The 24,323-nt window shown below is 35.9% G+C and overlaps 2 protein-coding genes across 2 annotated transcripts in view; both read right to left on the bottom strand.

Annotated features, from left to right (window-relative positions):
* LOC6049099 overlaps positions 1 to 24,323 on the bottom strand; it is a 180,763-nt gene that overhangs the window by 33,182 nt on the left and 123,258 nt on the right. The window lies entirely within an intron of this gene.
* On the bottom strand, positions 4,012 to 5,367 carry LOC6049101 (Bardet-Biedl syndrome 5 protein). Its single transcript, XM_001865876.2, has 2 exons — positions 5,226 to 5,367; positions 4,012 to 5,168 (listed from the first exon to the last, which is right to left on the bottom strand). The coding sequence occupies exons 1-2, from the start codon at positions 5,279 to 5,281 to the stop codon at positions 4,154 to 4,156; spliced, it is 1,071 nt and encodes a 356-aa protein (XP_001865911.1). The 5' UTR covers positions 5,282 to 5,367; the 3' UTR covers positions 4,012 to 4,153.

Here is a 24,323-nt window from a genome sequence, read left to right as displayed (position 1 = left end):
AGTTTTTAGTTTTTAGTTTTTAGTTTTTAGTTTTTAGTTTTTAGTTTTTAGTTTTTAGTTTTTAGTTTTTAGTTTTTAGTTTTTAGTTTTTAGTTTTAAGTTTTTAGTTTTTAGTTTTTAGTTTTTAGTTTTTAGTTTTTAGTTTTTAGTTTTTAGTTTTTAGTTTTTAGTTTTTAGTTTTTAGTTTTTAGTTTTTAGTTTTTAGTTTTTAGTGTCTATTTCGTCTCTTTCCGTTAGGCTCTCATCCAGTGTCCCCAGTGAATTAAAAAAAATGGATTGAATTGAGTGTTGGCGATTGAACGCGTAGCGCAGCACGGATTGGTGAATAAATTAGTGATGCTTGATGTAAATGGATTTGTGAGATTTTGTGTGAACGGAAGGATTAAAAGCTTGGGCGAAAAATTAAGCTCCGAAGGGAAAAGGGGGTAGGGAGGAGAAGGGGATGGAATTGTTTAATCGGAATTGTAAATGGATTCCGTTTGAGTTGAAAGCGAAGTTTAAGGATTGGCTAATGGAACGAGCTAAATTTAATGTTTAATAATTCATCAAAGGCAGAGATTTTAGATTGTTGATTTTTCAGCGATGAAACCCTTGATTCAATTGATTTAACTTCTGACGTTTTTTCTCTTGATTTTTTAATTATGTTAATTTTATCAATATTGATATTTTAAATAAATCGAAGGCCTTGTAGAAAAAGAAAAAAAACAAAAAATAAATTAAACTGAGAGTCTGACGTGTCAATCACAAATGTATTAGTGAGATCGAAATTTCTCACGAATATTAAAAAAATCTTTTATCGATCTTTAATCTTGCCGATATCTCACGAAAGAGGTGAAAAGAGGTTCGTACACTTTCGATTTCTTTTTCAGTGAGTGCTCAGTGAAGGTTTTTTTCCTTTCTTCTACGTTCGGTTAAGAACGTACGAAATGTTTCAACGACATATTTTGACAATATTTGTGATCATGTTTATCAAATGCTAGACGCAATTCAATTTAGTTTTGACAGATGTCAAATCTTTTTCTTTGGAGATTGAAGATGGTTAAAAGCAGCAACTCCCAAAAATCTTACCATTCGGTAAGCATTGCCCTGTCAATCAGCGCAATTTTCGTCTGCCCATTAAACTAAGCATCCGAAAAGCCTTTTCTGCCCCGGCAAGCCAGTCTTCCAGCTTCATGAACTTCACCGGATCATTTTCTCTGATTTTCGCAAAGGTAGCAACATTTTCCTTTCTCATACGGAAAAAAAGGCCCGCTCATACACCCACACTCATCAGATGAAATCATCTCAATGACCCGAAAGAAGAAAAGGAGCAATAACAGGCGGAAAAAGGGAAGTCCGTCTGATATCGCGTCCTGATATGTCTGACCACCCACCCACACTCACACACACACGTGTGCTACACGTGGACTCCCCATTCATTCATTCCGAGGGTCTGGTTTTGGCTTTGACGGGATGCTTTTGCTGGGAGGAGGGAGAAAAAGAAAACTTTTTGCTGTACGCCACTATCGCTATACCGATGGAAGTGGGAAAGTGAGCTATGGGCGGTGTTCGGCATGTGTGTGTGGGGGCTGTTTGGATGTGGGTGGATTGTGTGGAATTGGGCATTGAAGGTGAAATGTTTTGGCCAAATTGAACGAGACGGAGAGGATTGAATGAGGAGGAAGTTTTCTATTGAAAGGATTTCATTAAAGCACTTGTGGTAAAAAAAATACTGTGTTATTAGGGTTTGATGTGCTTTACGAGTTCGGGGATGTTGTTTTTAATCATTTTGAAAACTGTAGGCAACGTTAAGAAAGCGAAGTGCAACTTTGTAAAACTACACACTACAAGTGGATGAAATGTTTCATCAGCTGACATTGACAGACCCTAGTCGTTTTCCCAACCTTAACGTTTCAATTTTGACAGCATACGTGGGTTTGACATCTGTCATCTGTCAAAACAAAGTCGACATCTGTCACAACTAAGTCGGATAGCGTCAAACATTTGAGTTGCATTGTTAATTTGGCTTTGGTTAACCGCGGTAAATTTTCTTAAAATATTTCAAACTGTCAAAAATCCACCAAAGCCTTTACCACATTGATCACACAAAAAACTGTGGTAGAAAAGTATCTACCGCAATCAATTTTTGACAGTTCGGCGCCAAATAATTATGTCAACAAAATTTGCCGCAATTAATCAAAATCAAATCAACAATGCAACTTTGATCGACATATTTTGCTTGAGTATTGAAATGCTACTTCGGTGTTTTTGAAACATTTCATCATTTCACGTGCCATTGTTTTTTTGCAACCAGTAACATAACTACACTCAGCCAAAACATATTTTAAAATCCATATGGCACACCATATAACACCCTCGGAAATCTTCTGTTTTTGAATTCATAAGATTGCCTTATAAGCATGATTATATATGGGTTGAATTCATAAGGTTAATTTATGATTATTATTGGCTTTGATTATGTGAAAAAGTCATAAGAAAACCATATAACACTCAAAATGGAATGGCGGAGAATGTAGAAAGCATAGCAGAAGGACAATTTTCAAAAGCAAATAAAAAAACGTGAGTATATTAAAAATAATTGAGTTTTGGCTGAAATATTTCGTTGTTTAACAAATACTTCTTCACAGATTGTTTTATTGGACCCCTGGGACTTTGTTGTTGTTTATTTTAACGGAGGTCACGATCGGATCCGGTGCACTGCAAGGGGAGAAGGACAAACCATTTGATGATTGAAACCTTTTTCGGATTAAATCTGTCCTGCAACCACCAGTCCACAATCTCTTCTGGTCGGGCAACAGAAATTTTTCGATACAGGAATTCGAAATTTCTGACGACGGGGACCAAGGATTTTTGGCATCGTACGTCATCTGCAGCGGAACAGAGCTCGTCAACCGGAATGTGTTTGAACAACAAGCTTCAGATGTGGTGGAAGTTGTTACGTCCGGAAAAGCCACGGTTTATAACCTGATCACCAGATTAGCGTTGGACGAACGGTGGGAAATATAGCTGGCGCAGTTGCAGCATCACCATCTTCGGTATCTTCCAGCCTCGTTAGAGACATCCCCTAGGAACTCCGGGACAGAGATCTGAAGTTCTACGGCGTGGATCCGGCATGACCGCCATGGACGGTTGGAGGAAACGTGATTGTAAGGTTATTGTATTATTTGGCTAGATTTGATGTTTTATTGATTAACTTTTTCTAAACAGGAACCTAACAACGGTTTAACCAACAAAAGCTGACGGCTACTTCGAATCGGAGGAAGAAGCGCTAGACCTTGCCAGCTCTAATTTCCGCTGTGCTACAAATTCTTCAGCGATCATGAACTCATGGTCCATCATCGCAAGCAGTTCCACGAACAGGCCCGCGTCAAGCATAAACACGTATGTCGAAAGGGAGACGCGTTGAATTTGGTTATATCACAAATTCCGATATTTTTGTGTAAATTAACAAAAATAAACCTACAAATACATTTCAAATCAATACCGTAACAATTTAAAGAGAGAGAAAGTCGTATTCATATGTTTTCAATACAAGAACAAAAAGCTGCTAGCTTCACAAAATTTTAATTTCATAAGGTTTGCTTATGAACGTAACACAAATTGGAAATTAAATTCATAAGGTCTGCTTATGGAAAAATTATCCATTCAGTACCCCCATGAAATCTATATGGTTGTTGTATGGAAAATTTTTATATGGTATCCTTATGGCTGGTAAAGCGTATTTTGGCTGAGTGTACACTTTTGAGTTGCATTGTTAATTTGAATGTGGTTAACCGCGGTAAATTTTCTTGAAATATTTCTTTGTCTTCGAACTGTCAAAAATTGTTTGCGGTGGATACTTTTCTACCACAGTTTTTTTGTTGTGATCAATGTGGTGAATGCTTTGGTGGATTTTTGACACTTCGACAGTTTTGACAGTACAAATTGCTGCCGGGTCTCTCTCGGAAAAGATCCGGCAGCGATTTTGTATGGTTTGACTTTTGCTGGGGAAGCCGATAAAAGGTAAACAAATCACTTCGTGCATCAGTCAATGTTGGTGAACTGAAGCAATTCTTGAATCATTTATTTAAGTTGGTTTTGAAGTCATTATTATTTAAAATTAGTAAGATTCTTAAGAACTACAACATTTTTTTATACACGCAATTAACACATTTCACATCGCCGACGACCCCGTCGCCGAACTCGGCACCACCTCCCACAGATCCTTCAGCGTGTACCCCTCCTTGATCGCCTCCATCGCGAACCCCAACTCCTTACAGTACACCGGCCTACGCCTTCCGTCAGCTCCCAAAACCCCCTGCGCCCCATCCGAGTCCGCCAAATACGCCGTAAACTTGCTGTTGATCTCCCCCGCCCCGGACTGATCCAACTCCTCAATATCGTCGATTGACTCCGTCGCCGGTCGTACCGTGTCCGGCTTGGGCTCGTAAAACACCCCAAACATCGGCGTCTCCGTGTACACACTGTGCAGCGACAGCAACTCCTTGTACACGTCGGTCAGCTTGTCCTGCGGGTCGATGCGGAACCCCAGCACGTACGACCCGGCCGTCTCCAGCGTTTGGATGACCAGTGCCGGTCCGTACTTGGACTCGCGGATGCGCACGTTCGCGATCTGCATGTACGGCAGCGAGATGTTGAAGCTGTTGTTCATCTCCGCAAACCAAACCAGCCGGACGTTGCTCAAGATGAAGATCCCCAGATTGCCCTGGTCACTCGACAGGTTCCACACGCCGCTGATCGTGTTGAAGACCTGCTCCTGGGCCAGCACCATCAGCTGCCCGCCACTCACAATCGCCGACCTCAGCTTCAACTCGCGGTACAGAAACGACGCCTGGTACAGCCGGTAGATGTCGAAGATGGTCGAGAAGTGTTTCGTGTTGTTCGCCGTCAGATTGGTGAAGATGAACTCGAACCGCGAGTTGTTGCCGACGCTCAGGATGTGCAGCGCCTGGGTCGTCCCGCGCACCTTGGACACCACCGTCTTGGTGTTCATCGTGAGCACGCACGTGAACCCGATCGACAGGCTGAACCGGCTCGACGTGACCGAGTACCAGATGATGCGCAGGTTCGTCACCAGCAGCCGGCCCCGATCACCCAGGTTGCCCTTGGTGTCCTCGATGGAGTCGAGAATCTCCAGGATCTTTTCGCCGCTGCGAATCGTTTTGACTCTGGAAAGTGAGGAGTTGTTTGAGTTTGGGATGTTACCATTGAAGATCGTGACCTACATGAAGCTGATGTCGAACTTGATCTCGCGATCCTCCCAAACGGGCTTCTGGTTCATGGTGATTTTCGTGGTGAGCAGCCTATTACAAGTTATGGATGAAGAAATTGTAAACAGTAAACGAATGTTATCGTTTGTTTGGGGTTCCCGAGGTCTCCAAGGGAAACAAAGACTGCGTACTGCGCATGTCCCTTTTTTTTAAGATTCGAGCTCCAAATGCTTCGAAGACGCTTCAAAATTTGGAGACTTCACGGATTTTAAGGCTTCTAGAGAGATTTGGAGACTTTAAGCTTTTAAGATTTTAAGACTTAAGGTTTAGAAACTTAAGATTTGGAGGCTTTCGAGAGCTTAAGACTTTAAAGATTTGGATACGTTAAAGAATTCGAGATTTTCAAGATCTGGAGACTTTGACAATTTGGAAACTTTAAAGAATTGGAGGTTTAAAAAAAATGTGAAAACAGAGAGACTGTAATGATTTGGAGACAATTAGAACATGAAGACATGTAAGATTTGAAAACTTTTAAGATCTAGAGACTAAATTTGGAGACTTGAAAATGTGGAGACTAAGAGAAGATTTAGAGACTGTAATGATTTGGATAATTTTGAGATTTTAAAACATGGAAGATTTGGAGACTTCATAGATTAGGAGACTTTATAGATTTGTAGACCTGAAAATGTTGAGACTAAGAGAAGATTTAGTTCGAATCCCGGGGTGGATGGAAGCTAAGGTGTAAAAAGAGGTTTGCAATTGCCTCAACAATCAAGCCTTCGGACACCTAGTTTCGAGTAGGAATCTCGCAATCGAGAACGCCAAGGCAATGCTGTAGAGCGAATAATTTGATTTTATTTTTTGAATGATTTGGAGACTTTTGAAATTTGAAGACATTGAAGATTTGGAGACTTTATTGATTTGGAGACAATATAGATTTTGAGGCTATAAAGACATAGAGACTGAAAATATGTTGAGACTAAGATAATAAAAAAAAACTGTAATGATTTGGAGACGTTTAAGATTTGATTACATTGAAGATTTGGAGACTTTTAAGATTTGGAGACTTTATTGATTTGAGGACTTTATAGAATTGTAGACTTTATAGACTTGAAGACATTTAGGATTTGGAGACTTAACAAATGTGGAGACCTAAAGAAGATTTGCAGACGTTGAAGATTTGGAGACTATGAAGATGTGGAGACTTAAAAAATGTGGAGACTAAGAGAAGATTTGGAGGCGTTTAAGATTTGAAGACATTGAAGATAAGGAGAAGTGTAAGGATTTGAAGACATTTAATATTTGAAGACTTTTAAGATTTGGAGACTATTAACATTTGAAGACGTTATAGATTTGGAGCCTTTATAGATTTGGAAACTTTTAAGATTTGGAGACTTTTAAGATTTAGAGACTTTATAGATTTGGAGACTATTAAAATTTTAAGACTTTATAGATTTGGAGACTTAATAGTTTTGAAAACTTTATAGATTTGAAGACTTTATAGACTTTTAAGATTTGGAGACTTTATAGATTTTTAAACTTTATAGATTTAGAGAGTTTATAGATTTGGAGACTTAAATAAAGTGCAGACCAAGAGAAGATTTAGAGACTGTAATGATTTGGAGACTTTTAATATTTAAAGACCTTGAAGATTTGGAGACTTTCAAGATATGGAGACTTTATAGATTTAAAGTTTTGGTAGATTTGGAAACTTAAAAGATTTGGAAACTTAAAAAATGTGGAAACTATGAGAAGATTTAGAGACTTTAAAAATTTAGAGACTTAAAAGATTTGGATTCTTTAAAAATTGGAGACATTAAAAATCACGAGAGTCTAAAATTTTTTAGAGGGATTCAGAAACTTTGAAACATTAGAACCTGTGAAAAAGTTGAGGTTTTAGGATTTGATATTCGATTAATTTGATAATTCGGAAAATTGAACTAAATTCAAGTAATTTTTAAACTTGTCGATAGTCTAGATCCTAATAATTGATCTTAAAGAAACCATTCTAACCATCTTGGAATGCAGGCAGTCTATTAGATATTCCCTTAATTTTGACAGATTCTCTCTTGAGAAGCTTTGATGGAGTCAGAGAGAAGGGAATACTCTTTGATGAAGTGCTCAGTGGAAAACCGCAGACAAATTTTTCATCGACCAAAGAAATTTGTAATCTTCCGTCTAGCACAAGCTATTTAATTTGATTAAGCAGAATAGAGGAACATTGAAGTATGATTAAATTTCCTGATCTTACTGCGATTTTAAAAGTCTCTTCCAATTTTTTGCCTTTAAATCAACATTTTCAATTCAGCGCGCGCGCTGACGTTTCAAAATCACCCCCAATTTTTCACCGAGATTTCCTCCCATTTTCCACAGAAAGAAAGCTCATCATTACCCAACATTATTCCGTGTCCGGAAGTTCTCAACCAGCAGGAAGTTGCTTTAAATTTCAACCCCAGTCTCCGACGCAGACCAACCTGCGGCACAACTTTTGTAAAGTTTATTTCTTCATTTTTTTGCTCTCATCCAGCAGTGGTGGCAGCAAGCCCTGGTGAAGACGTTCCAGATAACAATCCGACTGAGAGAGTTGGAAGAAACGGGTCGGCAAGATATGACATAACTTGCCCAATTTAAAACGGCCATTTATTTCCATCTAGTGCACGTCCCGAAAGCCGTCGGAAAATTGTTCTGGACCTTTTATGAGTGTGGCTTCGACTCCGGTTTGGACACGGTGGAAAATTTTGAAACTAAATTTGCTAACGTTGTATGCAAGTTTCAAGCTTGTCTTAACTGTGCCCAAAAACCGTTTAAGATCGGTCAGTGGGCAAAAACAACAGCCTACTTTACCTTTTTTCCCCCCCCGACTAGGACCTGGTTGACAGCAAAGAAGATATCCTGGCTGCTCCTGGAAGACGATGACCAGCAGGGAAGAAAGAAAAAAAGGTCTCCGAGCATTTTTCCACGCCGGGTGTCAATTTCCCCGCTGGTCCTGTGGTCGCAACCGCAGATTTTTCTTTTCTTTTTGAGGGTTTTTCCTTCAAAATTTCACCTATTTCTGTGGATTTAGGGTGAAACATTTTTTTTCTCCTGTTTCTCAAGGTGTGGGATTGAGAGATTTCGGTACCGAAAGGATGCCCGCGAGGAAGCTTTTTTTTTGTGACAGACAATCAAAAAGGTAAGGCGTTGCTTTTAGAGAGGTGAGAAGGATGGCCTTAAGATTTGAGGGATTTAGCCGAGAGAGGAATTAAACTGGTTTGTTCAGTCAGCGATGAGGTCGCACTTTAAGGCTAGATTTGCTTGGGTTTATTTATTTGCCAAAAGATATTTTTGAGGAAAAGATAAGGTTTGTATAGTTTATAGGCGGCTTAATTATGTTAGTAGTAGTTATACCTTAAACAAGTCAAACAAAATTATGTATTCTATTGAAAATTTGTCATGAATAAATTAGAAATTTCAAGAACAATCTTTGCGGTTAACATTGCAATTGGCTGGATTTTTACAAAAAAAAAAAAAATGAATAAACTGTTAGACATTTTTTTTCGATGGACAAAAAAAAATGTTAAAAATGTTTTTTTTTAAGCTTCATTGAATTTACAATCGAAAATTACTGTATTTTTTTGTTTGAAAACCTGTTCTGTTTTCTAGTTACAGCTACTTCATGGAAAAAAAATACATTTCGAAAATTAAAAATTACGCATTTGGGAATTTGACTTATACTGAAGAAAGTTAAATAAAAAAAACTCAGATTTTTTTTTCGTGTACCTTTTTCCGAAAAGTCCTTATCATGATCTAAAACTTTGCCCAAGACACCAAATCGATTAGAGTAGGGTCTCAACCAGGGTTGCCAGGTCAAAATTGAAAAAAAAATCTGGAAAGTACCGATAACAAATTTTGGAAAAATCTAACAGACGAAGACGAAACTTATGCAAAAGTTAGTAGAATATAGGTGGTTAAATTGATTTTTAGCCTTAAAAAGGTTGAATTTACGTTTTGATTTAAGAAAGTATTTACATTTATTTCATTTTAATCAAAAAGTTGTTCGAAATTTGCAGAAAATTAAAAATCTGTCACAATCTGTCAAAATCTGTCACAGATAATTAGGAATCTTTACTCTTGCTAACACTTAAAAAATCTGGCATTCCTAAATTTATCGAACAACCTGGCAACCCTGCTCAAGATACAGAATTTCTTACATTTACAGTCATGTCCCAGTTTTGCACGCCTCGGTTTTGCACTGCCTCGGTTTTGATTTGTACAGCTGCCTCGGTTAAGCACGGCCCAGTGCTTAACTGAAGCACAGAGCTTATGGGATTTTGGCTTTAAACGTATGAAAAATCATGCAAACATCAAAAAATTATACTGTTTTGGAATCGGGATAATGTCAGCTATCCATTAAAATTATAATTTCATGGAAATATTCACAAAAATACGTATTTTCCCTGTATTTTGAAAATGCAATGTTTCTAGAAAAAAGACTCAAAATTTCAGTTTCTACAATATGGGTATCAAAAGATAAGGATTTTTTTCATACATTTCGAATGTAATAACAACATTTTTTGATCATACTTAAAACTTTCACAAAACTACGAATTTTCGAATAAAAATACTCAAAATTTCTGTTTTTACAATATGGGTATCAAACGATCGGGATTTTTTCATAAATTTTAAATGTAATAACAACATATTTTGAAAACAATGAAAATTTTCACAAAACTACGTATTTTTGAAAAAATACTCAAAATTTCAGTTTTTGACAGTATTGAGTATTTTCAAAAAATGTTGTTATTACATTCGAAATGTATGAAAAAATCCTGATCGTTTTATACCCATATTGTAAAAACTGAAATGTTGAGTTTTTTTTTCGAAAATACGTATTTTTGTAAAATTTTTGAGTGTTTTCAAAAAATGTTTTTATTACATTCTTAATGTATGAAAAAATCCCGATCGTTTGATACCCATATTGTAAAAACGGAAATTTTGATTATTTTTTTTTTTCGAAAATACGTAGTTTTGTGAAAATTTTGAGTATTTTCAAAAAAAAAATGTTATTACATTCGAAATGTATGAAAAAATCATAATCGTTTGATACCCATACTGTGAAAACTGAAATTTTTGGTATTTTTTTTTCGAAAATACGTAGTTTTGTGAAAATGTTGAGTATTTTCAAAAAAAATGTTATTACAATCAAAATGTATGAAAAATAACAATATAGTTTTGGTTCCTTTAGAGATAAAAAATTGCATTTTCAAAATACAGGGAAAATACGTATTTTTGTGAATGTTTTCATGAAATTATAATTTTCAGCTATCTAGACATCATCCCGATTCCAAAACACTATAATATTTTTATGTTTGCATGATTTTTCATACGATTATAGCCAATGTCTCCCATATAGCCAGAATCCCATAAGCTCTGTGCCTCGGTTATGCACGCCTCGGTTTTGCATCCCCCATATGCGGTGCTAAACCGAGGCATGTCTGTACATACCCTATTTGTATGACCCACGAAATTTTATGGAGACTTGAATGAAAAAAAAAAAAAAACTAATGATGCAAAATGACTTTTTCCGTGGTCAGAATGAGCTCAAAATTGGAATTTAGCCTAGTGATGGGTCAATCTTTGAATTCAGGGGGTAGCCCCGAAAAAGTCCGGATTTGGACCACCCTAGCATTCATGAACAAAGTTCCATATAAAAAAATTGTGCTTTTTAAAAAAATTACTGTATAAAAAGCTGAATTTCAGAAAATCGAAAATGCGGTACGTTTCAACAAATTGTAAAAACTTTCTTCCACACGCGATAATTCTCTTAAAAAACATTTTCCGCCAAAAACAAACCTCGTAAGGTTGAACAAAATTTTCTCACATGTAAAATGATACCCAACATTGGATACTTTCTGCGGAAAATTGGGAAGAAAAATAGCGTGGTACGTAAATTTTCGCCATAGCTCAAAAGAAGGCATAAACCTCAACATATTTTCTCTTGTATACAAAAGTTAATTCAAAAACTTTGTTTTGATTAATTTCTTCTCAACACAAAATTTGTTGATCATTTTCTTATGCTAAAATTAAAATTTTTGATTGAAAATGGCTTCCAAAACCAACATTTTTTTTGTTACTTAAGGGGATACGGGAAGGTCCGCCATATTGATTGCAAGACTCGAGTTGTCAATTGCAGTTTTTAAGAAAATACCGTAACTTAAGCGTGTTCTGTTTGTTGCAGACGAAAAAGCAGGACGATAGCAAGCAAACTGTCGAGTTTAAAAGTTGATTTAAGACGCACAGAAGTTTGTTAATGGCCGATGTCCAGTTTCACCTTAATAGCATTTGAAACAATCTTTACAGTGAATCATAGAGACCGGAATTTACTGGTTTTTAAAGCTAGATGAATATCATCATTTTGTTTGTTCGTAACATCATTTTTGCCTTAAAAAATGTTTAAGGTGTATGATTTTTTTATTTCCAATTTTAATGTGATTTTAATTTTTGTGTTTAATCATTCCTTTATCTTCAAAAAAAAAAATCACCCATCTTAAATACTCAATATCCTGCTGTAATTGAATATCCTTCACATCTCACCGCAAAAACTCGCTTCAAATTTCGCCTTACCAGTGTAAACGCTTTCGCCCGAGGAAGAAATTTGCATATTCATAACTCGAGCAACAACAAAAAAAAAAACACTCCCATAATTCCAAACCCACATATCCTCTAGCGAAGCTCGCTTGTACTTTCCCCCCTAAACTATGCCAAAAAACTACTATGCTGCATGGTACATGTTACTTCTGGCTCGTGTGGCTCGTTGCACAAATCGTGGTGCTCGTGCTGGCATGTCGCATGTCACCATGTGACAAACTGCATCATTACAAAATTTTGTATGACAAGTGGCAATATGGCACAACCACGACGAAATGTGGGCGGGGGTGGAATTTCGCTGAAGCATGAGCATGCGAGGTTGCGGCAGTGTTGCCAGCACCAAAGCTCTGCCAATCGCCCCAAGGGATCATCATCGCTCTCTCTCTGTCCTGTACGCACGCACAATACCGGAACTATCCGGGGAGGAAGTTTATGAACTCTTTAGGGCGGGTGGCGCGCGGTTTAGCAAAAGTTTTAATGGTTGGCGGTTGGCTAAGAATTGAAATTTGAGGTTACTTTTGGGGGGAAAGTTTACTTTAGATGAAAGGATGTTGGTGCAGACTCAACAAAACTCAGTTTTTGGAAATAAAAATTGAAATAACTATCCATCACGCAATTCTCTAGCAGGATTTTCGCAACCTCATAAATTCCAGAACTTTTGACACATATTCAATATTGAACGCGCACTGAGCGACGTCATGTGGTGCTCGTTATTCAGCGACCAGCTCAACCGATATCAACTGCAACTGCTGGCACGTGTTTGATCCTGTTTTTACACCAAACAACAGTGACAGCAACAAAAAATCCTTCCATTCAACATCCACAACGATGCCATTTTTCGGTTTGAAGCAGGGGAAGGGATTTCAAACTGAATAAACATGCTGGCGATTCTTTGGGAATTCAAAAGTTATTTTCTAAAGTTTTGACAGCTCTTTTTTGAAATCAATTTGAAATGTTTCCAGAGTCTTAAAATACCACGAATTTCCAGAGAATCACTCCTGTCCATTCGAAGGCCATCATGGAATCAGGCCGGTGATGATTTACAGCCTTGTGACCGTCAGGCGAAAAAAAAGGCAAACCAGGCCGCCTCGGACTGTCCGGAGTGCCAGATGTGGCGGATGCGTTTTTCGTGAGTTCCGGATACCGCGCGACAACACTATTGGGACTCTATTTGGACTGGCCGCCAAGGGCTGAGCTAAAGCGTGTCTCCTGATATGGAGTCGTAGACGATTGGAATGAGGGGGTGGAATGGACATTTGACAGTTAAAAAATTGAACCGTTGTATCGAGTAAGTTTGACCCATTGACGAAAAATATTTAATGCACTGAAAAACAAAAAAAAAAAAAAACAAAAATAATATTTCCCATTTGGCATTATGCTTTTCAGTATTTAGTTTTCCCTTCTTTGAAGAAATTAGAAATTCAAATTCAAGGGAAAATAAATTTTTCTCAGCAGTAATCACAAGTTAAAAGCAAGCGTCCTGATTTTCGGCTCAGAAATCACTCACTCATCGCCGAGCGAATCTTTGCCGACTGGAGCGCGCAACCATTCGCGAGCGAACACGACACGCCGGCTGGCAGCGGCTTGCTCAATCGCTTCACTCAGCGAAACAAACACTTTGTGAATTTCTTTTCCTACTCCGTCCGTCAACTCGAGTCGTACACAAATATGCTCAGAGAGGAGAGAGCCTGAAAAAAATACTAGCGCGGCGCTCATTTGGCTTGTACTTCAACAGTTTGTCGTCAAATAAAGTTTGGTATAGTGAAAATTGCAAAATTGCAAAATATTATTGATATCATTGATGTTGGGCGATTTCTTCAATGATCAAAGCTAAGCCGATCGCAAACTATTTTCACCCAGCTCTGAGCGACTCCACGAAATCGGTTTCTCTGAACTAGCCCGATTGGAGTGAGAGGGAGAGCAAAGAGAGAGTGGTTCGGTAGCGATTGGTGAGGAAGTGACAAACGGTAGGAATACGTCGGAGCAGTATTTCGTCGCGCTAGATTTGTGCTCGCGAGTAACTGAGTGTTTTTTGGAGCAATCAGAGTTTTACTTTCTTAAAAAAAGAAAAACATTAAACTATTGTCAGCAGATATCACAAAAAATGAGAAAAGTTAACAATTTAATTAGGTTACATTTTTTCTTCAATATAGATTCAAGAAATTAAAAGAAATCATTTTGAAAATTTACCGAATAAGCGAAATTGGCAAATTTCGTGCATTTTTTTAATGTATTTTTTTTAATTAGATCAAATTCAAGCTTCCCTGCACCGTGCGGTACATGCGGTTCAACTGTACCTCGGGTTTGCTTTGCGCCTGCTTTGTTCGGTTTACACCCGTACCCGACTCACACGAACCGAGGGTATTTTGGTTCATCGTACCAGCGCACCACGACACTCTCGGTTTGCCGCGTCGGTTTTGTGTCTGGCACTCACCCATGGCATGAACACGGTATATGAGCCAAGGTGCTTCACTCGTCACGAGCCGAGGTACGTGCCGTGGTACGCGCTTGCGGTACAAAACGGGTTCAATACTACGACACGTACCACGGCACGCTGTATTCATGCCATGGGTGAGTGCCAGACACAAAACTAGAGAACCTTCAAAGAGAAATGACAATGCACTCAAACACAACAAAACTCGCTCTCCCGTCTCTTTCCCACTCATGTGCTTTTAAACGAAAGAACTCAATTTTGACAAGTAATTTAAGCGCTGCACTGAGTGACGACGCTTCTCTCTCAGGTTCTCTACACAAAACCGATGGGGCGAGCCGAGAGTGTCGTGGTGCGCTGGTACGATGTACCAAGATACCAATACAAAAATGGGTTCAGGCACGTACCGAAGCTAGAAAACCAAACCCGCGGTGTGCGTTGGCACTGGCGCATGGGAAGCTTGATCAAATTTATGACTTATGACCAAGGAAGGCATTTTGTGTGATTGGTTCACCCATACAATGTTAGCAGCTGTCCGTTTAAAAATGATACGTATATATTCGAAAGTCTGTATTTGACGAAGGAATTCTCGGATCAATTTGGAGTCTTCGGTAAAGTTTTAGTTATTGATAAAATGTACACGGAAAATGCGTTTTTTTCTACAAAAAAAAATCATTTTCCAGAATTTTCATTATTTTATCATTATTAAAAAGCTATTTGTTTTGGGAGCCAAAAATCCGCTACTTCTGAGTCATATAAAAGTACGGACAAAAATATTGCGGCCGATTTGTTTTTTTTTGAAAAATATTTTTGTTGAATCCTACCAAAAACAACTCAAAGCAACATAAGGATCGGCAGCCGGTGCCGCTAACCCTCAAAATAATCCATATTTATATTAAAATCCATTTTTAAACTTTATTTAAGTCAGAAAAAAATCGGAAGGATCAAAAAAAATCACAAATAATTCATTTTTTTAACAACAATCAGAGCTTTAAAAAAAACTGACGAATTAGAGATAAAAAGTTAAAAATAGGGGAAATTAACCCATTTTAAGCCTAATAAGCGGTCGTGTTCGAATGATGCTGGATAATCTGGAGTGTTACTTGAAATTTACTTAAACAAGTACAAGAACGAGTAGAGCTACTTTTTGTGAACATTTCCATTTATTTTCACTTTAACAAAAAGTTATTTTATTCCTTTTACAAGCATTTAAAAAATCCCAAATGTATTCTAATCAGTCGAGAACGCTTTGGGCCACGGCCATTTTCCTATTTTCAGCTTAGTTCTTTTTTCTTCCAGCGCTCTTTTGGGTCTGCTTACCCAAGTAACATTTTTTCCAGGAGTTCTTCAAGAGCTCTTCAAGATAGCTACAGCATAGCAGTTTGGACCGCGGTAGGATAAAACTCTCTTTAAAACTTCTTCAGGATTTTGGAAAAGTACTTGAAGAGAGTTTTATTCTACCGCGGTCCAAACTGCTATGCTGTAGCTATCTTGAAGAGCTCTTGTAGTACTCCTGGAAAAAAATGTTACTTGGGTAGTGCTGCCAATTGTGATGAAATTTTAAGCGAACACTCACGAAAAGTAGCATTCATAGCGAAAGTTTCCTGGCATCACTGGCTCACTCCAACATGCGCTGCTGGTGGTGTTGGTGGCCAACCTTTGTTCTTGATTTGCCTTCGCTTCTCGCTCGGTTTTCTTCAGCCTTCGATTGGAATGGGTCGCCAAAAGTCAAACGTCAAAAGACTTGACGCGTTTGTTTTTTTTATGGCGCTTGCTAATTATTTACATGTTTCGGGATTATTTTTCAACTGAGTGACTAACTAATGCTCAAAAGAACATGTTGCCGGTGGTTGGAAGCAATTTTATATCTTGAGCGCTTTGAAAACGCATTTTTTGTATTTTTAGATTTGGCTCAATCTTTGTGGGGGCCTTCCCTATGACCAAAGAAGCTATTTTTTTCATTGGTTCACCCATACAAGTCTCCATACAATTTTGGCAGCTGTCCCTATAAAAATGTTTCGTAAATATTCGAACAACTGTAAATTTTGAGTGGATTTTTTGATCAATTTGGTGTCTTCGGCAAAGTTGTTAACTTTTTTTTCACAAAAACTCACTTTCCCCAAATTTGTGGTTCTCGAGATTTTTTGATATGTTTTAGGGGACAAAAATCCGAACTTTTGAGCCATAGAGATTTATGGTCAAAAAATCAGTTGCCAAGTTATGATTTTTTAAAAAAAGTGATTTAAAAAAAAATCGAAATTTCATGCAAAAAAAAATAACTTAATTTTCCAATGTAAAATTGAATTTAAAACCTTAAAGTTCTTTACAATTTTCGTGATAAAAAGCTAAATTTTCAAGATAAAGCCACAGAATGTTTGATTTTTGAAATATTTGAACATTGAATATTGAACATTGAAAATCGGACCATTAGTTGCGGAGGAGATATCGACATTTGAAAATTGTGGGTTGTTTGTGTGAGACTTAGAAAACTCCAATTTGCCTGTTTCTTTTTCTTCAAGTCGCTGTATATCAGCAACAAGAGGTCCAACATTCAATGTCTCTTAGTCAATTTAATAAAAAAATTTCTGAACTTTTCGAAAACAATATTTTTAGAAATGGTCACTCATGGTCACTATTTTTGAAATCGAAAACTGAAAATATTTCGCTAACATCAATTTTTTGGAGGCTTTATTTTGAAAACGGAGCCCTTTTCCGAAAAGTCCTGGGAGTACTTTTCGGTTGCAAATTCAATTATACATTTAATAATTAAGGCAAAAAAAAATGTTGTATAAAATTTCGATTTTTTTCAAAAATCACAATTTTTTCAAAAAATCATAACTCGGTGGCAGATTTTTTAACCATACTTCTCTAAAGCTCAAAAGTTTCGGATTTTTGTCCCCTAAAACATATACAAAAATTTCGAAAATAAAAAAAATATGTTTTTGGGGAAAAAAAGTTAATAAAAATCGACAATTTTTTCCGTGTACCTATTTTTTCCCCAATAGTCCTCAAAAATAGCTAGAACTTTGCCGAAGACACCAAATTGATCAGATTTTTTTTCCTGCAGTCATTTCTGCAAATTTTGGACAGCAGCATGACTGTGATAAAGCATTTTGTGATCCTTTTCGCCCAACATATTTTAAAATAAGACTTGAAATATGAACCGCCTAGAGACTAACTAGTAAGGTTTTTTTTTCATCGTAACATTGAACCCATAACTGTGATTTGCATATGAGCAATTCTCTACCAAAACCGGAAATGGATTTTATTTGTATTTTTTAATTTGGCTCAAACTTTGTGGGGGCCTTCCCTATGACCAAATAAACTATTTTGTGTGATTGGTTCATCCATACAAGTCTCTATACAAGCTGTCCATACAAAATATTCAAAAAGCTGTAACTTTTGAGTGAACTTTCTGATCAATTTGGTGTCTTCAGCAAAGTTGTAGGTATTGTTGAAGACTTTTGAGAAAAGAATAGGTACACGGAAAAAAATTTGCAGATTTTTAATCAATTTTTTTCACTAGAACTCAATTTCCCAAAATACGTATTTTTTGATTTTCGAGATTTTTTGATATGTTTTAGGCGAAAAAAATCCGCAACTTTTGAGCCATAGAGAAACATGGTGAAGAAATCTGCCGCCTAGTTATGAATTTTTGAAAAAATAGTGATTTTTGGAAAAAATCGAAGTTTCATGCAAAAACAAGTTTGACATTATTTTTTTTAAACAAAATTGAATTTGCAATCGAATAGTACTTTACAGATTTTTTGATAAAGGGCTCCGTTTTCAAGATATAGCCACCGAAAGTTTGATTTTAGCGAAATATTTGCAGTTTTTCAATTTTTAAAAATAGTGACCATTTCTAAAAGTATTTTTTTTTTCAAGAGTTCAGAAAATTTGTTATAAAATTGTCTAAGAGACATTGAAGATTGAACCTCGGGTTGCTGAGATAGTGCAGCTTAAAGAAAAAGAAACACGAAAATTGAAGTTTTCTTAATCTCACCGAAACAACCCACCATTTTTTAATGACCATATCTTGAAATTTTTTAAATAAAGACTAGCATTTTCAATGGGCGTACTAATCAATGTTTAAATTGTTAGTCTTGATTTAAATGTTTTCAAAATATTTTTTTCGAAAAGATCGAAAAATTTCACGAATGGTTCATGTTTTAACATTGATAATCGGACCATTATTGACTGAGATATGGTCATTAGAAAATGGTGGTTAATTTTGGTGAGATTAAGGGGTTACATACATGTATATTGGCAAAAAAGTCAGAGGTTAGTATGAGCACACATTTCAACTTTTTTTTAATTCTTTTTTCATGGCATTAAAATATACATTTTTACCTACTTTCAAAACAAATTTGAAGATATTTGGTTGCATCGTTGCCGAGATATAGCAATTTTAAGTCAGCAGTTTCAAAAAACGGGTGCCACGACCGATTCCTTGTGCATGATGAAGCCCGACTTTCAAAAAGTTTATTATAAAAAAAAGATAAAAATATTTTTGTGTTTTTCATATTAAAAAACCGTTTGTTTTTGATTTTTGTATTTTAAAAAAAAAGCTAATTTTAAAAATAGGGCTTCGTCATGCACACGGGATACATCTTGAAAGCCTTCACCTTAAATTTCAGCAAATTTGGTCCATCCCATCTCGAGATATCGTGGCACCCGTAAATCAACTCGGGATTTAGAGTAAAACGCCAACAAAGTTCGACAGCCCGCTTTGTGCATGGCAAAATTTTGAAAAAATCGTCTCTTTCTCAGTTTAATCTTTAAATATTTCCATGAAACTTTCAGGAGTGATTAAAAATTATGTTTTGAGTGGATTTATCAAATAATCTGTAATATAAAATTTTGTGATTTTTTACCTGTATGTAACCCCTTAAGAAAACTTCAATTTTTGTGTTTCTTTTTCTTAAAGCGGCTCTATCTCAGCAACCCGAGGTCCAATATTCAATGTCTCTTAGACAATTTTATAGCAAATTTTTCAAAAAAAATATTTTTAGAAACGGTCACTTATGGTCACTTTTTTAGAAAATTGAAAAACTTCAAATATTTTGCTAAAATCAAACTTTCGGTGGCTATATCTTGAAAACTTAGCCCTTTATCAAAAAATCTGTAAAGTACTTTTCGATTGCAAATTCAATTTTGCTTTAAAAAATAATGTCAAACTTGTTTTTGCATAAAACTTCGATTTTTTCCAACAATCACTGTTTTTTCAAAAATTCATAACTCGGCGGCAGATTATTTGACCATGTTTGTCTATGGCTCAAAAGTTGCGGGTTTTTGTTCCCTAAAACATATCAAAAAATCTCGAAAATCAAAAAATACGTATTTTGGGAAATTGAGTTTTAGTGAAAAAAAAGTTGTTGAAAAAATCTGCAAATTTTTTTTCCGTTGCCCTTTTTTCTCAAAAGTCATCAACAATACCTACAACTTTGCCGAAGACACCAAATTGATCAGAAAATTCACTCAAAAGTTGCAGCTGTTTGAATATTTACATACCATTTTTGTATGGACAGCAGCCAAAATTGTATGGAGACTTGTATGGGTGAACCAATGACGCAAAATAGCTTATTTGGTCATAGAGAAGGCCCCCACAAAGTTGAAGTCAAATTAAAAAATACAAAAAATAAAAATGGTCGAAATCGACCGATTTCGTAGAGAGTTGCTCATATGGATTGACAAAATGCAAGTTTAATTTTGGGAAAGGAGTTTTTTTTTAAATTTAGGTACTTTTTGCGCAATTAAAAAAATATATATACTAAAAGGTTTATTTTTATACATTTGTCCAACGAACAAAAAAAAGGGAATGGGTTTGCCGAATCTTTTATGAAAATATTCTACTATTTTATAAACTTTTCCAACTCCACTCCAAACAACACTTGACCAAAACTGCGCGTTTTTTTTCTCTCCCAATCAAACCAGCCTGAAATGGCACACACTTGCCCGGCGGCAGTTCGGCTTGTTGGCTTAAATGGGATTGATGGGGGCTTAGCTGGACGCCAACCCCTCGTGTGTTTGTGTGTAGACGGAAGCGGATTGCACTGCCTGTATGCGTGTAAAATATCTGCGCGTGGGGGAGTGGATTACATTTTCCACGGGGTGTTTGCACTCGCACACGCACACACACACACACTCTCTGATTGAATGGAGCTATTTTCCCATCGAGGACTTTCCACGTATTGATCGTAGCTCGAGCAACAATGGTTGTTTGCTATTTTTAAAACATTTTTGCCTCAACTTAAAATAATTCAAGCTTAACATTTTGATTTGTTAGATTCTGATGCAAAGAATCCAGATTCCCAGAAATTTCTGACTGATGTTTGCACAACCAACCAAATCACTCAGAATTAATCTAATTTGCCTAACATTCCGTTCGGTCTGGCAAAACATTCCCAAGAATGCCAATAAAACCCAGCTCCAAAAATCAACCCTCAACCTTTCCACGTGCCAACGCCCAAGCAAACGAGGTGAAATTCGTCTCTTTTTCAATTTTTTGACATCTATTACGACGGCACGCCAAATTTATGCCAAGCATCATTTCCCTAACGAAATATTTGAAAATCGTATCAACCAGAAAGCAGCCTCCCCGGCCACCTTTCCCAGTAAAGGTGAAGCAAAATAAGAAAGAAGCAAAAATTGCCCAACCCCAAAACGCTCGCTCGCGCGCCGTGATTAATGAGCTCGCAATGTAAATCACTCCACGTGGCAGCGGCCGCTAAGGTTGGGCGGGAAAGGCGCCCGCACGTGGGCGGAAAATGATCCTTATCCTTTTTCTCCTGCGTCGTCGTCGTCGCCTGTTGGTGAAAAGTCCACCCAATTTTTGTATAGAGCTGACTTTTTCCCGCAGCGATTGCCCACAAAACGATAAGGAAATGTGTTTCTGAAGGGGGGGTCATTAGAGGGGTTGCTGTTGTTGTGGCGCGGAATCTTAAGCGGTTACGCGTGGAGATTTCACTGGTGGAGATTGATCGGGGTGATATTGGACCAGGAAGGACGGACTGAAATTGCTTTCTAGCGATTGAAATTATCACTGTAAAATGTGGGCTTAAAACACCACCACAAATGAATGCAGAAAATTATTTGCAACAAAAAAAATTTAAGGATTTTGTTTTCTTTTTCAATTTTAAAAGGCTAATTAAGCTCAACGTTATTTAGAACCCCATGTTAAACTGAACGGGGTCCTAAATGAAATTGGTCTTAAGGATACTGAGTGCGAAAAACAATACCCAAAATACTATTTAGTTAAGCAAATTTAAAAATTACAAAACACCATCAGAGACCAAAAATTGTCAAAACTAGTCTTAGAAGGCGCTGACTGCGAGATAGAAATTTGATGTCTTCGACAAAGTTGCTTGGATTGGCATGCCCAACAAGCTGAAAAAAATACCAAAAATATTCCTGGAAACACCCTTACCGTGAACCACTTTAATTTTCAACAGTGCGATAAAAATAACCTTCCAAGTTATTTATTTTTACTTAAAATAACTTTTCATTTTTATTTCAATACAAGTTTCATTTAATGACAATGTTAAGTGTAAATATCAGTATTTTAGTTCTTGTATAAAAATAATTATTAGAAATTGTAGGTTTGATGTCAGTTTAAATTTATTGTCAATCATTTTTTTAACATTAACGTTTCAATTTCAATCTACATTTCAAAATTCTTATTTTTAATTTTAATTTCAAATTAAAAAAAAAAATCGGTTTTAACTTCAAAGTCTAAATTATCCGGAAAATCTCAAAATAGTCGTTCATTATTTATTCAAGTATTAAATTTGAGTTTTGAGTTATTGACTGCCTTAAAACTTCAGAAAGTTTTTTTTTTTAATAATTTCTCTGTGTTAAACCCATAGTGAAACGAAATGATAACTTCATTTCCAAGTTATGAAAAGTAAAATACAAAAATGTATGACAAAAGGTCGAATGGACAAAACGTCGAATTAAAAAAAAAAAAAACATTATACAAAACAAAACTTTTTGATTTGAATCTAAATACACAAATATTGATAAGCAACTATGGAAAGGTTATTTGGATGTTTTTCGTTAATTTCACTTGTACACTCTTAAAAATTTGGAGGTCTACTGAATAAAAACTTGCCCCGGATTGTTGGAGACTTTTTGAAAGGTGGAGGAGGGGGGGGGGGGTCTTAGAAGGGGTGTATCTTTAAAAATATAAATAAATACGATAGTTTTTTTTATACATAGCTCTGTTTTTTAGTCAGATTTTTTTTAGGATCTATTGAGACCATAAATGATAAATTAAAAATGATAGAAGACTTGCAACAATAGTTAAACAGCAAAACTTTTTCATTTTTCGAAACTATTTAAATTTTAATTTGAAAAATGTAAAAGTCTCTAAGATATTTAAACGATTTTTTTAAATTAAATAAAACTAACAAAGTGTTAAAGTAGAAGAATTTCTAAAAAAGAACTGCTTTTACTTGAATGTATGGAAAAACTAACATAATCATTACGAAAGTCAAGAATAGGTTTTTAAAAATAAAACAAAAACTTTAGAATTATTTTAGAAGTCGAGCTTATTTTTTGAAAGAATGGAAAACTCACAAAAATATGTTGACAATCAAGAATAGGTTGTTTTAAAACAAAAATAAACTTCCAAAATATTTCAGAGGACGAACTTTTTTTCAAAGAACTGCTTTTATTTAGAAGAACAGAAAAACTCACATAAATATTTCGACAAACAAGAAAATAATGTTTTTAAAAAAAGCATTTCCAGCTCAAATCAGGATTTTTCTGGTACTTTTGTACCCGACCCTCTCAGATTTCAATGAAACTTTGTAGACATGTTATCCTAGGCCTATATAAGCCATTTTTGTGTATATGGAGCCAATAGTACTCGAAAATAGCATTTGAGAAGGGTGTAAGGTATTTAAATATTTTTGTATTTTGTAATTTAAAAATTACTGTATCTCGAAGCTGTTGCGTCGTATCAAAAAGTGGACAAAGACAAACTTATAGGAAATTTTAAGGGCTTTCTGAAAAAAAAAAAAAAACACTGAAACAAAAATACACGCCACATCTATGAGATTTTTTTTAATTTTTAAGTCTAAAACTTAAATTTAAAGGTTATACACGATTTTTTTTCGTTCGAAATTTTTGAGGGAATAGCCTAAAATGTTACCAAAAGACTGACGAAAAATGCAGGATGGTATGTCGCTCCTAAAAAAATACAAAAATCATTTATTTAAACTGTTTTTTTGAAAAGTGGTCTGAACGTCTAAATTTTTGAAAACCGGTAGTGGGAATCGATTCTCCAGACAATTTTACATAAAAGTCTCCATATTGACCATTGTCCTATGTCCAATCCTTGGGAAGATACAGCGGTTTTAAAAATGAAAATGTTGAAAAAAAGTTTTTTTTTGTGGTATTTGGCAATTTCTATATGACAGACTTGGTATTTCAGTCTCGTAAATATTTTTACCGGAAAGCTCGTTCAATTTTCCATAAGTTTGCCTTTGACAGCTTTTTGATCTATACCGTTTTTATATTTACGTAATCAAATTTAATATCCTTGTTTCTACCGCACTGAAAAAAATATTCTATTTTCAATTATAAGCAATGTCATTAAGCTTATATCTGTAAGCCCTTACATCCAATTGAAATGCTGTCAAAGGCAAACTTATGGGAAATTGGACGAGCTTTCCGGTAAAAATATTTACGAGACTGAAATACCAAGTCTGTCATATAGAAATTGCCAAAAACCACAAAAAAACCGTTTTTTCAACATTTTCATTTTTAAAACCGCTGTACGATGGTCAATATCGAGACTTTTTTGTAAAATTGTCTGGAGAATCTCTCTTTCACTATCGGTTTTTGAAAAACAGTTTTAGTAAATGATTTTTGTATTTTTTAAGGAGCGACATACCATCCTGCATTTTTCGTCAGTCTTTTGGTAGCATCTTAGGCTATTCCCTAAAAAATTTCGAACGAAAAAAAATCGTGACATCACCTTTAAATTTAAGTTTTAGATTTAAAAATCAAAAAAATCTCATAGATGTGACGTGTATTTTTGTTTCAGTATA

This window comes from Culex quinquefasciatus, chromosome 1 (assembly GCF_015732765.1).
Source record: "Culex quinquefasciatus strain JHB chromosome 1, VPISU_Cqui_1.0_pri_paternal, whole genome shotgun sequence".
Classification (NCBI taxonomy): domain Eukaryota; kingdom Metazoa; phylum Arthropoda; class Insecta; order Diptera; family Culicidae; genus Culex; species Culex quinquefasciatus.
The sequence above is the reverse complement of the archived record's forward strand: the minus strand, read 5'-3'. Positions and strand labels throughout refer to the sequence as shown.

What these genes read in the sequence shown, in the direction of transcription:
- LOC6049101 (XM_001865876.2), bottom strand. Translation starts at nt 5,281, where the DNA reads ATGAACCAGAAGCCCGTTTGGGAGGATCGCGAGATCAAGTTCGACATC. An exon ending in AAGTTCGACATCAGCTTCAT is followed by an intron (nt 5,169 to 5,225) that starts GTAGGTCACGAT and finishes CTCACTTTCCAG; the next exon opens with AGTCAAAACGATTCGCAGCG.